Source organism: Chroicocephalus ridibundus, chromosome 8 (genome assembly GCF_963924245.1).
Source record: "Chroicocephalus ridibundus chromosome 8, bChrRid1.1, whole genome shotgun sequence".
NCBI classification, from domain to species: domain Eukaryota; kingdom Metazoa; phylum Chordata; class Aves; order Charadriiformes; family Laridae; genus Chroicocephalus; species Chroicocephalus ridibundus.
Genome location: NC_086291.1, coordinates 6344083 through 6361394, shown reverse-complemented (window position 1 = coordinate 6361394; position 17312 = coordinate 6344083). Strand labels below are relative to the sequence as shown.

The 17312-nt window shown below is 39.7% G+C and overlaps 1 protein-coding gene across 2 annotated transcripts; it reads right to left on the bottom strand.

Moving 5' to 3' along the window:
• Positions 1-299: 299 nt before the first annotated feature.
• NDC1 (NDC1 transmembrane nucleoporin) lies at positions 300-16692 on the bottom strand. 2 transcript variants are annotated; one of them, XM_063344942.1, is made up of 18 exons: positions 16569-16692; positions 16378-16498; positions 15354-15455; positions 14849-15023; positions 14217-14355; positions 13315-13423; positions 12341-12392; positions 11568-11700; positions 9288-9380; positions 7891-7972; positions 6850-7005; positions 5486-5758; positions 5235-5353; positions 4963-5013; positions 3838-3901; positions 2571-2671; positions 1451-1611; positions 300-549 (listed from the first exon to the last, which is right to left on the bottom strand). In XM_063344942.1, exons 1-18 carry the CDS (start codon positions 16608-16610, stop codon positions 486-488), a joined length of 2037 nt encoding a protein of 678 aa, XP_063201012.1. In that variant the 5' UTR covers positions 16611-16692; the 3' UTR covers positions 300-485. The 2 variants fall into 2 exon arrangements, with proteins under 2 accessions (XP_063201012.1, XP_063201013.1); XM_063344943.1 differs by having other exon boundaries at positions 5486-5740.
• Between the last annotated feature and the right edge of the window lie 620 nt (positions 16693-17312).

The following is a 17312-nucleotide window of genomic DNA, read 5'->3' as shown; positions in this document are numbered from 1 at the left end:
GAGTAGCATGTTTTATTCCTGGGCACATCTGTTCCCTACTCTTAAAGTACACACTTCATCTGCACTAAAAGTGTTATCAACTAAATTTATGAAACACTTAGGCACACTAAGTATCTATGTAAATCTCTACTCAGCCCTTTAACAGAAAAGCGTCAGGAAAGAATACATCGTGAAAAACACTGAGGGATCTGAGTGGCAAAGTAACTCCGATAATCTCAAATGTCAGAGTCTTACGTAAAATAAGAACTGACACTTTCTTATTTGTAAGTGATATTAAAAGGAGGCAAGATGAATTTTAAGAAAGTTTTATTATACAAAAGACGATCCAAACCCAGAAGAGCTCTTCTACAGCTCTAAGAGTTTTGTTCTGTGACTTGTACTTCCATATGCTCTTCCAAAAAGCCAAGATAAACAGGCTCATTAGTCCCACTTTCTTCTTACCAAGAGTGTTGGAAAAAAATGATAGCTGCATCAGAATCCGTTTTTTATTCTTTGTATTCCAAGAATTGCTGAAGTCTTTTTTTGTGTTCTGTAGACACTTGCACTGCACTAAAAACAACAAATGCAGAACATAAGATTTTACAGTAAATGTAACACACCACAAAAAATAAAGCTCCACACCAAACTTAAGTATACATCAAAATCAACAATTACACTGGAGCTAAATTTTAGGAAACCCAGCTGTATCAAAAATCTACATTCCAAGAAAGAGACAAAAAAACGTATTAACCCTTAAAATTGTCAATTCTTACCCTCAACAGCTTCCACTACCAAGACACTTGACCCTAGAAACCTAGCCTATTTCCTCACCTTTAAACTCACACGAGCAATTGTTTAACTCGCATGCATGATTTAGGTAAGAAAGAATCTCTTAAAACGATCTCTCCTGTATATCTAGCACTTCCAAACTGAGTAACATTTCATCTCCACAGAGAGAGATGGGCAGATACTGCAGGAAGGTTCAGTCCCACATATGCAGAGGCCAAGAACGAAAGTCTGCCTGCTGCGACTGGGAAAGAGCCATCAGAGAACCAAGAAGCAAGGGAATTAGATTACTTGGACTGTTCATAGGATTCTCAGGATTCTCTCCCTACAGAACAGACAATTGTCTCTAGTTGGTTTACTTTCTTTTCAATAGCAAAGATTTATTAAACGAGTGGTATTCATGGACTGCTTCTAAAGACTTCATGAAAAGTCACTAGGAAAAATCGCCCAGATATCTATGAACAGTAAGTTTCTAAGCGGGGAGGGGGGGAAAGGTGTGTGTGTGTCTAAGGGGGAGGGGAAAATATCTATACAAGAATTTAAATCAAAAAATCAAAATCAAAAAATACTAAAATACCATGAATAATGACCTGAATGGATTTTTGCCCAAACTTCCCTTTTCACAGGTCCTACAATAACATTAATTAAAACCAAATTTAGCAAGCAATGATTAAAAAGTTCTTACTTTAAGTGTTCTCCAAAGACGGTAGTTATCCGGTATAGTGCTGTTTTCAGAGATGCTCTAAGTGCAAATCGTAGCGTTTTGTAGGATGTGTCCACCAGACTTCCTGAAATCCTGGGGGTCTTGCTAGAAACATGAGGCAGTTTGAAATACCTGTCTACAACCTGATGGAGAAACACATATGAGAAAAATGAACTTGTTTCGTCTGCTCAATTATTTCATAATGTAACTCGCAGTATGTTTATGTCAAATAAAGAAAAAAAGAAAGTGCGAGTTCAGAAATTCCACGAAGACATACAAAAATGTACTGGGAGACTGAGCTTGACCTTGCATTCCCTGGCCATCAACGTGAACACAGAACTAAGTTCTGTGAAATAAACCTCTCTGTTAATGAGTCTTAAATGCTAAGCACAGCGCACACTGCAGTAAAAATACATTTCTGTCCTGTATTATGACTTGTTTCTTTCAGAAACAAGGGTATTGGCTTCCTCCCCCTGCGGTGCCTGTTCTTGGAATAGATGACTTGCACCGAAGAACTTTAATAACCTCTAAATTCTTTCCAAGAATCTCCATTAAGGCAGTGTAAAATGATTATGTCAATAGGACACGCATAGCCTTGGAAACAAATCTGGATTTTTTTCAAATACACATTACACAAACATCAGTAAGTTGAGAGTGACTTAGTATTCGCAAAGGAACACCACACAGATCTTATCTCCCGTGATTTGCAATGTCTCTAAGTGCTCCAGGTTTCACGAGGAATGGTGTACAGCCAAATAAAGATGAAGTCCTAACTATGCATAAAATACAGTATTTTAAGTGCAGCATCCCCAAAATAAGGTCTTGAACTGAGCATAAAGTAAGTTTTTTTTAGAAATTAAACATTCCATTAAAAACACACTTTCTATGTCTACATTTTCAAAAACTATAGCAAGGTCTTTATTCAGCTGTTTCACAATGAGATAGTGGCAACTAGCTGTTTTGTTTAGATTAACTGCAGAAGAAAAGCCATTTACAAACTTGAATGTTATGACTGGTCACCAAGGTCAAAATATAATATTAACAAAACTCCTTCTCTTCTTCTAAATTTGTTCTGGAGTAAGGACAAGTTAACAGTTTTTACCTCCTGAAGAGTCAGTAAAGTATTCAGGATATCTGGCAGTGTCGTTTGGACAACTCCAAATTGGTCTTCAGTAAAGGAGGCTGCTACCAAATGAGACAGACCTTTAAAAAAAAAAGTAATTTACTGTAATTACTGAATTATCAGCTTCTGAAACATTACCAAAGATTATGGTTTGCCTGAAGATTCTACTAGTGCAGTGAAATTCTTCAGGACAGCCAGGTGACAGTTACCTCAGCTTTGCCTTGCTTCAGGACTGAACCAGTCCCTGGTCTGACAGGTGTACAGGAGTTTGAGGTTGATGACAAGGCAAGAGAGAGTATGTGTGAATTTTAAAAAAGCACTGGCTCCCTCTTTCCGCTGCTCGGATCAGAGCTGCACCTGACATCAACCAAGAGACAGGACCTATTTCACAGTTCTTCTCGCTATAGACAAACATTTCTAGATCACTTAACTTTTTTTGTTCAGCTTGTACAAGGAGAATGCTCTACTACTTTGAGGGAAACCTTGATTTAGCTTTAAATCCCTTCACAGTTTACTTACTTATCATATTTTTAAGAATTACAGCTTAGCCCTCTGCCCTTAGTTAAGACATGAATGGTATCGTCTGCTTTTCTGCAAACTGTACGTGTGGTTCCCATCCTGACTCTACATCCCAACTCATCACCTTCACTCTGACAGTCTGACATATCTGCCCATAAAAAAATCTAACCTAGGAAAAGGATCAACTTTTACAGAGTCAAAACTAATAAAAGATTCCATCAATACTGGTATTTGCTCATGACTTTGAAACAAACAAGAAAATCCCGCAGTGCGACCACATGCTGTCATTGTTCTTTTAATTCTCTGCAGACCATCTTTTTCCATTTAGTTGTTAGGTCACTACCTGAGTGCCTCCCTCCCTCAACTCTCTGTGATTAGCAGAGAAAGGCTCAGAGCTTTTAGTCAGAAAAGCCATTTTAAAGAGACATCATAAATCTATTACTGAAAAAAAAAATATGTACAAGGGATACCTGGTTTCACGTGGGAGAAGCAACAGAAATCAAGTTTAGGAATCTCTACCAAACCTCTACAGAACATAAACTTAAGAGATCTCGCATGGGATCTCAAAACTAACAAGTGAACTAAACCTTTATTCATGTTGGTATCTGAAATGCAGTCAGGTTTTATCAAAATAGATTCAAAGATTTTTCTTCCATTGCATTTCTAAAGCCCCAGAAACCTGGAATTGAATCCTTTTAGTAGTAGCCTGGGAACAGAAGCTGCTTACCTCCCAAAGCCCAGATGTGCATTTGGGCATCAGAGAAGACAGCTTGGATGGAGGCTTCGGGGTGCTGAGAAGAAATCAAAGCATTCTGAGTGCACTTCACAAACAATATCACCAAAATTACAGGTTTCAATTAAGGTATTACACATTTGGTGGGGTCATCCCCCTCCCCTCAGAAAAGACCTGCAAGGCTGACAGATCTCAGGGAATACTCAGAAAAATCAGATCTTTTAAGAAACTAAAATTCTTTTTGGACAGGAGCTGCCCACAAAGCCATAGCTATGACTGGGAATTTTAAAAAAATAAGTTAGCTAACTAGTTTTCAAGAGTTATATAGGCAAGACAATTCCCCCATGCCCATTTAATGATCTTGCTTGCCTCCATCTCCGCTCCAGTCTATAACTGATCAGAAAACACTGCTGTATATGTAAGCGTAAACCATTATCACATACACAGAAAAGACTGCGTATAAAAATATGATCTCTACTTGCAGGAAACATTTAAATCCCTGAAAAACAAAGTCCAAAATTAGAGGGGGATGCTTCTGTAAAATATAACTGAGCTGTTGTTCAATTATGCTAAGAGAAATACCCAGCTGTTTTTCTGTGTAAACACGACGCAAGTTTCATTTAAGTGTTCAAGTTCACCTCAAAAGTAATAGTAATATTTGTACCAGTATCTCATAAGGAGAAATTCCCAACGTTCTAGCTACCATTTCTCCCACAAAGGAAAACTATAAAGAGTTTATTTGGTACACGGATCTAGCAAAAAGCAGTTAACTGAATTTTAAAATTAACTAGAAGCCATGTCATGTTACAATTAGTATACCAAAACAATTGCATTTAAGTTTTCAGTTGTGTTTTATTGGTACATGATGCTTCAAGCAAAATGCAGTTTATAATCAGATGAATTTAAACGAATATGATTATTCTTTTTTATGCAGGTATGGGATACTCCTGCTATGAAATTAATAGTAAATACAAAGTTGTACTTATGGAAAACCTTAAATTAACAGGAAAGGTGTTAGAGCTGTTACTATATGCAAAAAGTACAGAGCGCCACAGCAGAACCCATACGCTCATGCACTTCTAGTCTATGATCAGTCACAAAACATAAGATCATGATTACCTTGCTGAAGAAATACATTATCAGCACCCGTTTGGACAAAAAATTTTTTATCTGAAAAGAAACAAAAGATTAAAAATAGTTAAACAGTTGGCCCTCCTCAACCCTATCATCTCTTCACAGCGTAAAGGGATTGGAGGTGGGTGGAAGGATTTTTGTTATGTGTGCTAATTGGAGAAGGAAGTATTAATTAACAAAAATGGAAAGTTTTTTCCAAAGAGAGAACACCTAAGCTACACTGCTATAACCTATCTGTACTGCGGCTTTTACTCTACCTGTTCTTGCTTGTTCTGAAGCCATGTGTAAATAAAGCTTGGCTGTACTGCCTCACTGCCAGCTCTCGCAGCAGAGAGCACTGGGATGGACTCGTGGTGGGAACCATTCACTTGCAGATCTACAAGAGAAATACAGCATCTTCAGAAAACTGGTTGCTCTCACTTTAATCCTCAAGATACAGATCTCTATTGACATGCCTACTACACTTAGGGCTACAAGGCTAAAAACAGCGCTGCGGAAAAACCTTTACCTGAACCTGATGTCCACAGCTTTGGTTGCCTTCTCATAACACGAGGACTCTGGACTGATCCATGCCAAGGAGAGTTTACATCTAGAATTCCCATCTTGCCATTTAAAGCAGGTGAGCCGAAAGGTGAACCGAGATCAGACCCAGGCGATCTCTTTAAAGGCGTTAGGGATGATTTAACCAGGGAAGACATGGAGGCTCTGGGAACAATATTAGACCTCTGTGACTGGAAAGACACGTCTTCTGTCACAACAGCTCCTAGTGACAAACAACACGCTGCGTGAAGACAAACAGGCTGGCACACATGAAATAAAAGACCGGTTTGTTATTTGATTGCTATTTCAACAACCTCGCTTGTCATTAGAGCTTTTACGAAAGGACATTGTTTCCACTGTGGTTTTGCAAAGAAGTACGCATCCACATGAGCATGAAGTGTTTTAAAAGTTCATCAGTTTAAGAACAGCAAGTGATGAGAAGGATCCCCATGGATTTATTTATTTTTCTCCTTTTGCTAGCTAGCATCACTATGCCCTGGTATGTATCTACATAAAGTGTGTGTTTAGGATTAAGTACTAGAAAAAGGCTACCTATAGAAGAATGGCAATTCTTTCCGATTCTGCTTGGTATGTAAGAAAAGACACAGAATCCAAGGAACAGCAGCACTAGAAGAAATTCACCTCTGACATACCAACAGTCCCCCGCTGTTCCCAGGGCACTTGTATCCTAGGCACTGACTGCTAAGGGATTCAATTACCCGGCACCCCTCGTGCTAACACAGCTCTGCTGCCAGGAATGATGCCTACGTCTGGCACGTAAAACACCCGAAATGCTTGCAGGCGGCACACCGCTCAGGAGTCGGATTGGATATTCTAATTCTACAGCGATATTAGTGAATATACTAATATCATATTAGCAAATATACTAATACATACTACATATTCAAAGTCCCCCCGACAACAAAAAATTGTTTTACCATCTTAAACTAATCATAAGAGCAGCTATGCAAATTACAAAGCATCTCTTGGCAAGATTTAAATTCTCCCTCTGCTAGGTTCGACCACTTACTAAAACTGTACTAATTAGACTTTAGTTCATGCAAGTGCGGAAAAAAATATTGTGTTGAATATAACACCATGCAAAGTAAACAAACTGAGTAAACATGATCTTTCCAAGTTCTCTAGTTATTTTGGGATTATTTCAACAAGAATATCTAAAATTAAATCGGGGAGAGACTTTTTGTTTGCATTTATTTGTAGAAAACCCTATAACTCATTTTCCCCATACAACTTAATTGAGACTAACGTACCTATGGAATCTATTGGTACTTTCATGCTTTACAAACTATTATGAGCGTTTCCCTCGCATACCTGGAGTCTGTGGAAATACTTTCAGCTCTCCTGCCGGCTGCTTTGCTCTCCCATTTGCTGCTGCAGCTTCCTGCTGTGTGATCAGCCTCTTGGTCAGATCACTCAGAAGACTCAAACACTCCCTTGATATCGCAGTCCAGTTGTGCGGGTGCCCACCTAGCAGTACGCACACACAAAAGGAAATGCTATAGGTATGTTTAACCCAGATGCTCATCCCTGGATCTATCCTGACAGTGCCCGTGTGCTCTCAGCACAAGGCTCAGAGATTATAGTATTTCTAAAAAGACAGAGTGCATTTTCACTGTGACAATAAATTTGTATTGAGGGGAAGATGAAAACACAGACAGACTCTACCCTTCTGCCAGTGGCTAACTCTAAAAAGACTGCAGTAAAACCCGCTAAGCGAGCGGGAAACACAGGCAGCTCGGCCCATCAGATCTGAAATCACTAAACAACTAAAACGAACAAAGCAATATCAATGGTGATGGTAAACAATTTTGAAGTAGTACAAACACTGGAATTCCTGATGAGGTGTAACAAAAAGTTCCCGGAGGCTTTGACGCAGTTTTAATTTACCTTCTCTGCCATATCTTTGTATATAGAAAGAGGCTTGAATACTAATTGAAATTATAGCCATTGTTTGCTTTCACTACTCTAGTGGTGACTCACCATTTATGCTTGATTTCACCTCATTCACATCTGAGCATTAGGCTTTCATACACATCTGTTAGGTTATTCACTTCAGACTATTTGACTGGTGGCATCAAGAGGACCCTGCTTTCAGTATCCCGAGACCTGTGTTTCCTCATGGCTGCCATTTAAATCAAGAAACAGGCACCAGAATTTCTTGAGTTTAGTAGATGAAACAATATGAATATAGATAATTACGCATCCTTTTGGAAAAAGGCATCATAGGGACGAAGCTCCCTGGCTTAGATAGCATACCTCGCAGCATGAAGTACAGTCTAAAAGCATTTGACTAACAGTTTTAAAAAAAAAAAAAAAGACAAAGAATCAACATAAAATATTTTTTATAATTACCTGGCTGACTAAGGCTAAAGACTTCCTGTCGTCGAACAGGAGAATACTGGGAAAGTAACATCAAGTCTTGTAAGGCTAAAAACTACAAAGAAAGGAAAATGTTTTAGGGCATGCAAAGTCCAATATGTTTCCTTAAAAAAATGTAGTTATCCATACAAAAGCAATCCCTAACAAAGAATGAGTTCACACCGACTAACACCAGCCACAAAACAGAAAAAGCAAGCAGGCAAACGACTGCGCACATCCCTAGAACCACTCTGGATGGCGCTGCTGAGTTAGTAAGAGCTTCCGAGAACTTTACTAATATGTCATTTCTCTGGAGTTAAAGAAGATCTAACGCTATTTTTTATCTTAACAGCTAACAGCTCAGACAAAGAGCCTAAGACGCAAAAAAATCTCAGGAAAGAACTGTTTCTATAAGCCAGAGCTCAACTCCACAGTGTGCTGTACAGTACCAGACCTAATACTGCTTTTTCATGCGATTAAATAGTTAATGTGGCAAACCAAAAATAACCAGATTTCTTACACTGTGCAAGACCCAATTATAGATTAGACACTTTAGTAACAGCTGGGATCATAAATTAGACTTCGTCTCCTTTTAACAGTGCTGTGCTCGACCCTTCCTCGCCCATCCTTTGATAACGCAGCAAAGCTTAAAAAAGGATTCAAATGGATTAGAGCCTATTGTATCTCCAGTCTTATCAGATCTGTAAAATCAGTAAAAGTGGATTTTGTATGTGCAGAATATTCTTATCTTTATTTACATAATACTATATGAGGTCTCCAATTTCTAAGTATTATAATCAGTAAATCCCATTAATGATTACCATAGTCAGACCAAAATTACTCCTTTACTCACAGATTTTAAGTAGCTTTTTAGTATTGTCTTTAAAAAAAAAAAAAGAAACCCAACTTCCAACGTAAAAATTGAAATATTTTTTTTAATTTCAAGAGCGAACACACACTTAAGAACTCAAATACAAGTAGCAGGGGCAAAGTATTAATTGTGTACAAAGGTTTGACAACACACCTGCTTATCTGGCAAGATTTAAAGCTGAAAGAATTAAAAAAAAAAAAAACAACAACCCCCAACTGTCACTAGCCTTTTGTTTTTGCATCAGTACATGTTAATATACTTATGCTGCAGACAAACAGACCTTAGGTCTAACTAACTGAGTCTGTCTTCAGCTTAAGTAACAGTGCAGTGAGCACCAGCAGATGTCACTACTAAACAAATTTTCACCATTAAGTGTAATGCCTCCTCCAGTGTTCCCAGGCAGCTTTTTAAAGAACTAGCACCTGAGTTAAAATAACTGGTATCTAGAAGATCTAAATGCACACTTCAAGAAACCACCTGAGCACACACCTAGCTGGGAAGATGGTGGGAATTCCATTACCTTTATAATGAGGGGAGGATTGCTGCTTAAGATTTTCGGCAGGCACTGGTCTGTCTCCTCAGGAAAAGTCGGCTGGACAGGAAAATGATGAGTCTAAATATAAACATCAGAAATTGAGTTACACAGAGCAAAACAAAAGAAAACCTTACGAAAGGCCAAGCCCGAGCTGTTACTTGTCAGATGAATGACGAACTACAAAAGTGTATATCCCGTTGTTTCAACTCACTGTAAATTTGCCTGAATTTCCAAGATAAAAACAAAAAGACTTGACTCCTTACATTTAAAACCGAGAAACCTTAGAAAAATCAGGTATCTTTACCTTCCATGTACCAATTTAATTCACAGCTAGAGGCATCATATCATTATGACAAGAAATCCCTCTAACTACACACCCAGGGGAAAAATTAGTGACAACACATTCAGAAACAAGACTGAAATTTAAACTATAATGTCTATCTTTAAGAGTGTAACCACTCTGGTCAAGAACTGAGGGTTCTTTTACCAAATAATAAAAGATTTGTTTAATTTTTCTTTTGCACCGTTTCACTGATAAACTAATGAATTCTTCATATTCATATTCTGTGTTTTTAATAGAAATTCTGTTCTTGTAGCTACATTTAAAATGGAAATAGCAGTTTTTAAATTGTATCAAACATCACATTTTTAACATTATTTATTTAACATGGATCAGTTTGGCACAGATTACCTGTTAGTTTTGTGTTACTGCACTCATTTTACATATCACAGCTTTATTTTCCTGTTTCCAACTTCAAAATTGAAATTTGAGGTAGCAATTGCTTCCAAAGTGTTAGTAAAGTGACTTCATGTGAACTAATTTCTTTCCTGGCTTTTTTATGCAATTATTTACAAACAGCTTCGGAAGTTTTTTAGCTCTTAAAAAAACAAAATTATGTGGATAAACAAATCTTTTGTTTGTTTATCAAGTCAAAAGGTCCTTCACAGCTGGATGTTTCTTTTGCCTTCCAGAGTTTTATAAGCAATACAACAGTTACAGCCACTGACAGGCAGCGTTCCCTGGTGCTGCAACTACTGTCCTTTAAAAAAGGTTGTTCACACCTCATAACTGTTGTTGGAGCCGCCCGCAGATTCTGACACATAATTACATCAGTTTTGTTTCACTCATTGTTAGTCTTTTCTCCATGCAGCCACAACTAGATCTTTTTAATTAAAGCCAACACTCCAACAAGCACTGCATGCCATTTCATCCCATAAGTGTTTTGCATCATTACTTTGGTCCAGGATTTAAACATCGCTTTTCCCCCCACTAACCTGCAGTCATGTTTTGTTTTGTTTTTTAAAATCAAGTTAGATGAACAATTTTTTCCTCTGTATTCTTACAAAGAAATATCTGGATTAGTCACAGATCAAGTCTCCAATTTTTTTTTGGCAAGACTTCTTTTTTTTCCTCTTCAATCATGGTCTCACATTTATTCTAATATAATTCATTATATATTTAAACGGTCTTTTTTTAGCTGTATTAATTTGTAAATTTATGACTTAATGAAAAGGCATAAGTGTCTTAATTCCCGAGATTACTCGAAGTCTATTTTAATACTGCAGCCTGAATTAGATTAACATGTTTCTGCTTTGAACAACTGTGTACTTTGATGGTTTGCTTTGAGATTTCTAGAGCTTAGCTCGCAGAAAACGGACAACATTTGGTTCTCTTTCCTACCGTAAAATTGCATTGAGAGCTATGTAGTTTCTGGATGTTCTCTTCCCATGTAACCTGTAGCTGTTTAGCTAGCCTCGCACACAAATACAAAACCACTGCATGGAAACACACGCAGAGACCATTAGTAAGCTCTGCCAGACACATACGGGCCCTGCACTGGCTCATCTGTCTTTACACCTAAAGAGGACCAGGAACGCGGTGCAGACTCCACGAAGCACAAAGTGGTTCTTTGTTAGGGTGGCCCCAACAACATCTGCACGGATTTAGCATCAAACATGAACAGGAGAAGGGGGACGTCGAAACAGAAGTAGAGTATAAGGAGGAGGTGGAAATAACAAAGCACTGCTGTAAACCCTGTTAATTTTGTAAGCAGCATAGGCTTGTGCTATAGGGAGAAAAGGGGAAGGTCAGTTAACACTCAAGGCCTCTCTCAGCTGTTCAGTTATCAGGTATTACCTGGGGTGCGTGCTTCGAAAATTCAAGAATTCGTAATATGTTATTTCCTAGTAAAACTGCTTTTGAAAAGAAAGTAGTGTCTGTGAAACACTGATGTTACATCTTCAGCACTGACACCAAGTACTAACCTCTGTAGCATAGATTTTGAAGAGTAACCACGCGATGTACCAGGTAATCAGAAGAAATACGCCGCATAACCAGGCATGGTAAAACAAGGAGAGATCCAATAGGCCAGTCAGAGTGTCAAGAGGATGCAATTTACTGCAGATAAACCAACCAAGAAGATATAAGTATTTTTATTATGGAAGATGTCTATACTAAGCTGTAACAGGAGCAATAATTGCAAGAATAAAGTTGCATTCTTTTTTTGCAAAAACACTTCTTAAAGGTGTTTGAGATACCATTTCTTTAATTTTTCAGTAACTGTCATTAAATGAACTTAAGAAAAATTAAGGAAATTAAGGAAAAGAAAATAAGTATGAAATAAATAACAATAATTAGAGTTTTAAGTAATTACAGTAATTAAGAGTCCAATTTCTCTATTTTAAAACAAACGGCAGTCGTATAAAAACAAAGCTATGTCCCCCTAGAATGACACAAAAGCAGATAAAACACACACTCGATTTGGAGAGATTTGCCTTTCTAATATTTTAGAGACTTACAGAGATGAAGGAAACAGGATTTCTCAATGACTATCTACAAGACGGTTCCTACAAGGGGATGTTGGTTCCTTTTGGATCCATCTCAGAAGCACCAACTGCTCCCCACGTTCTGTGTGGGGACACAAGGACCCGAGTCCTACTAGACACACACAGCCAGCTGCGGAGCTGGACTTCTTTAGCAAAGGGAGCTGTTGTCAATATTCTCCTGCAAGTTTTCATCAGCGCAACGTACAACCCACCTGTCTACCTGAAGATCCATTGTGGTACTTATCCATACCTTTGGGATGTAACCTAGGGGATCAAAAAGAAACACTGAAACAGCTACAGCACTGCAAAACACATATGCAACATGCCAAAAAGACGACAGAAGTAGAAAGCGCATATAGAGACAAGAGACTGGTCTTGTAACATGAGCACACCAGGAAACAATCTGCCTTTGGGTTTGTTTTGTTGTGGTTTTTTTTTAAGAAACAGAAACAAGAGAAGGAAAAAAAGCCTTCAGGCCAGCAAGTATACATTTAGAGATGTAGACCTAATGTTTTATTGCTAGCTTCCCAGCAAATATTTGGGAACATTTAAAGAAAAACGGGAATGTAAACTACAGACTAAAACAAATGATTTTTTTTTTATTGTTTTCAGATTTTTATTCTTTTTGCCACAAAACAGTGGCCCAAAGCACCAAGCTTTTAAATGTACACCTGTAAATCACCAGCTGATTACAATTTGGCAGCTCCTCTTCCATGCAAGTTATTTGACAGCTGCCTGCACCAAGATTTCCTGCACAGAAGAGATCACCCGAGACAACAGTCTGTGTTTTGGTACAGTGACGAAACAGACCTCAGGTTAGAAAACTATAGTTCCCCACTCCCTTCTCCTTAGAATACTGTCACCTTCTGAGAATGCTATCAGCTAGACAATAAATTCATATAGAAAGCATTAATCTCTTTGTAGAAGAGACAGTTCTCATATGCTAAACAAGCTTCTGTGAGGCTGTAAGAACTGCCATCCTACAAATATCGCTGTACAAACCCCATGTCTTTTCTTACTGTTTTGGAGAAGTGTTAGATCTCTTCATTTATTTATTTAAACAAGCCTACAAGCCTTTAGCAAGTTACCTGGAGGGCTGAAAAATAGCATAACAGGCCTGACTGATTAAAGATAAAGTTTTCAAAATACAGGAATTTAAAAAAAAAAGAATTTCAGGAACCCTTACCAAAAAAGTAATATGCAACACAGAAGTTTCTAACGAAATATAGCGATTCCACACAACTGTGTTTAACAAGGAGAGGCAAAGACCTTCTGAAACGTAAGCACTTGTATTGCTAAAAACAAACAAAAAACTAGTTTAGTATTCTGCACACAGAACATATCAATGAAATGGTGAAAAATAAAAAACGGACAAGGTACTTGAAAACCTGAAGTCTAGATGAATTAAAAAAAATAGTTTAAGGCAATTCCACATTACACCTACTATTTATTTTCCTGGTGTCTTTCTGCCAGCCTCTTTCCTGACTTTGTAAATCCGGGAATCATGCAGAGTTAACAGCTGCTGTAAGGCTACAGCAACAGAAGATGTATTTGTAAGACGATGTTTCACAAGCCATTCATCATTTCACATTGGGACAGATTTCTGTAGAACTGCTAGAGCCCCTCCAAAGGAATTAATGGAATTTCACATGAACAAGCTTTGGATGTTGAGCTTTAAGCAAGATTCTGGTTGCTTAAAGATATGAAGATCACTATCTGGTACCCAGTCACAGTTGATAATGTGCTTTTTTTCTGCTCAGGATTTTGAGCTTTTAGGTGACCCATGTTGTCAGTTCAGTTTGTGGATATTGTTTCTTTCCTGTAGTTCACTTTCTGCACAGAAAAGCTTCTAACGTGCATCAGAGGGGCATAAATTTTGGATCTCTGGATTTCTGTGTTCATTTGAAAGGGGCTGAGCAGGAAGGAGGAAGATGAGCAGTACAGCCATTTAAACCTGAGTGTACGCTTCATCTGTTAGAGAAGGCACGCCAACAGACAGCTGCTACTGCCACGTTCAAAAATCTAAACAATCAAGGCTTTTTTGGTTTACTTAGACATGTCTTTCTGCAAAGATGTTAAACCTCTTACCTGTATGATTGGAAATGGCAAATAATTCATATTGTTTATAAGATAAGAAAGACTATAACTGGATCCCAGGAAAGCTCCCGAAAGTAGAAAAAAGAGGTGATATTCATTTAGGCACATCTGAGGAACAGCATCAACTAGGCTAAAATAGAAAACCTAGAATTAATTCTGAGTTAAAAAAAAAAATTAATAAAGTCATTCTAGCCTTCAGAAGTTCAAATCAGAAGTTTGATTTTACTTTCCTGATCAGTACATATGATGATATCTCAATAAGTCTTTACTAAAGTAGGAATCCCAGCACCTGTTTTTGCAGTTTATACATGAAGATGCTTCTGATATTTATGAAGTATGTCACGTTAACCAGAAGACCAAAACCTAGTTCAACCAATTTGTCATCATTCAACTTTCCATTAAGAATGCTGGCTATTTAGTTTCAAGCCCAGTTATTTCTCTGTGCTTTCTAACATTTACAAAGGATGCTATTTCCTATCCTTTACTAAAGGATATCAAGATATAATTGCTTATTTTTGATAGTACCCAAGTTATAGTCTTTTGTTTGAAAGAAGCCATCAGTAAATACATTTTACGCTAGAAGTTCTTTGCATAATTTACCTTTGACACACACAAATAATTACCTTTCTGAAGGCGTGCAGGGCACAGCAAGAAACTGGAACTTCCCTTTTGTCATAACTGTAGCACACCAAGCAACCAACATTCCCATTACAGCATGAACAACCGAATGGATAACTTGCCGAGGGTGAATAATTTTTCCTATCAGTGCTAAGCGAGAGCATGGTATCGATGGCACAACTGCAAATAAAAGCCAAAAGTGAATTTTCATTTCTTATTAACAAAACCCTTTATTAGAGGGGAAAAAAAAGCCATTGTCATTAAAGAACTTCTCATAGTTGGAATCAGTCACTAGATAACAAAGAAATCAACGAAGTGTCTCAGCTAAGAGAGTCTCAGCCAAGAAGCAAGCAGGAATATGGAATGATTTACTTAAAAACAAGCTTTGTGTCTTGTCTATATTAATTTAAAAGGAAATCTACCAACGTCAAGTACACTGAATGAAAATACAAATCTCTTTAAATGGCCATCCTACTTAATTCAGGTATCACAGCAGTTTACATAACCCACCTGCATAAAATTCAACGTTGAAGACGCTTATTACTACTATCACCACAGACATAAGGAGGATACAAAAGATGACATAGGAAGTATATAAATCATTGAGAGAATCTAAAATAAAAAAAATATATTATTGCTCAGAAGATTGCAGTAACACAACAGCATCAAGTAACAGAAAAGAACACTTAAGCAGTGAGCAGTAATGCACTAAGTGCATAAAGGGGAGTAATGTTCAATGGACTCTAATCTCTCACCAGATCTGCCCAGCTACACAACATTTCTGCATAAAAGCATATTTAAATGTCACGGAAACTATTTAACACCCTTATAACTGGTTTTCTCATAAGTGAACAGTCAGAATTTTGTTTTTCAAATAATAATCTTTCAAAGTTAATTAAATTATGGCTCAACTAACACAGCTTCCCTTCACTTAATAAAAGCTACAACCATACAGCCACACTTAAAAGGTAAGAAAGTCCTTACAAAGTAAATTGCTTTTGAAAATACAAAAGCCCAAAAGAACAAATCAGAGGGGGAAAGAAATCAAGTCTCGCTGCCTGGAGCAGCGGAATGACTCCAGGTATCCAGCTTTCCTCTAAACATCTCTCAGTTTTCTGTGTGTGCACTCGAGTGAAAGTGATGTTCACCACGCAGTGCAGCTGTTTCAGGAATTTCACTTGTGATTCAACGCACCAAAGCTAGAGGAAACTTAAGCTCTTTATGCAAACAGCAGCTGCATGGGGCAGGAAGGGGAAGCGTGTCCAAGTACCAAAAACAGAGAACTAAGTCGCTTAATTTTTTTTCTCTGAAGGATATACTCACTTACATGAGCTTGCAACAGCTGTTTCTACCTCGAGGGAATTATGGTTATAACCAAGACAGAAACTGACATTTTGTAGCTTACAGACCACCCCCAGCTGCCCCGCTCCCCGCGGCCGCAGCTCACAGCGCGGTGCCCGCCGCCTTCCACGGATCCCGCGCCCGCCCCCGGCCCCGGCCCCGACCGCCGCCTCGGGGGGGACAAAGCACCTACTGGAGATCCAGCGCACCGGGTGGAAGGGGTCGATGCCGCTGAAGACGACGAAGGCCGCGGTGCAGACGGGCAGCAGCAACACGGACCAGGCGACGGCGGCCGCCACCCTCCAGCCCAGCACCTGAGGGAAGCAGAGCGTGAGGGGCCGCGGGGGACGGGAACCGCCGCCTCCCCTCAGGCCCCGCACTCACCTGGCGCAGCAGCGCCCGCCGCCGGCCCGCCTCTGCCTCCATGGCCGCGGCCCGGCCGCCCGCGCCGGCCGTTCAAAGTCTCCGCCGCTCAATGGCCACCCCCGCCGGCCGCACGCCACTTCCGCCGGAAGGTGCGAGGGACAACAGCCAATGGGAGGCGCTCGGACCCGCTTTCCCCGCCCCTTGGACGGAAGTGACGCGTCGCGGGCGCGGGAGGACTACAAGGCCCGGCGTCCCCCGCGCCGCCGCTGGGGCGGCCATGGCGGCCTGAGGGGAATGGGGGTCCCAGCGCGGTGGCAGAGCCCCAGCAGGGCCCCTCAGCGCCCGCCTGAGAGACAAGGGGAAATGTTACACAGTCCCGCGGGGAGGGAGAGCGTGACTGAGGGGAAAGCAAGCGTGCCGACGACACCAAGTTGTGTGGTGCAGTCAACGTGCTGGAGGGAAGGGATGCCATCCAGAGGGACCTGGACAGGCTGGAGAGGTGGGCCTGTGCAAACATCATGAAGTTCAACAAGGCCAGGTGAAAGGTCCTGCACCTGGGTTGGGGAAATCCCAGGCACAAATACAGGCTGGGCAGAGAATGGACTGAGAGCAGCCCTGAGGAGAAGGACTTGGGGGTGCTCGTGGATGAGAAGCTCAGCATGAGCAGGCAATGTGTGCTTGCAGCCCAGAAAGCCAACCGCATCCTGGGCTGCATCCAAAGAAGCGTGGCCAGCAGGGTGAGGGAGGCGATTCTGCCCCTCT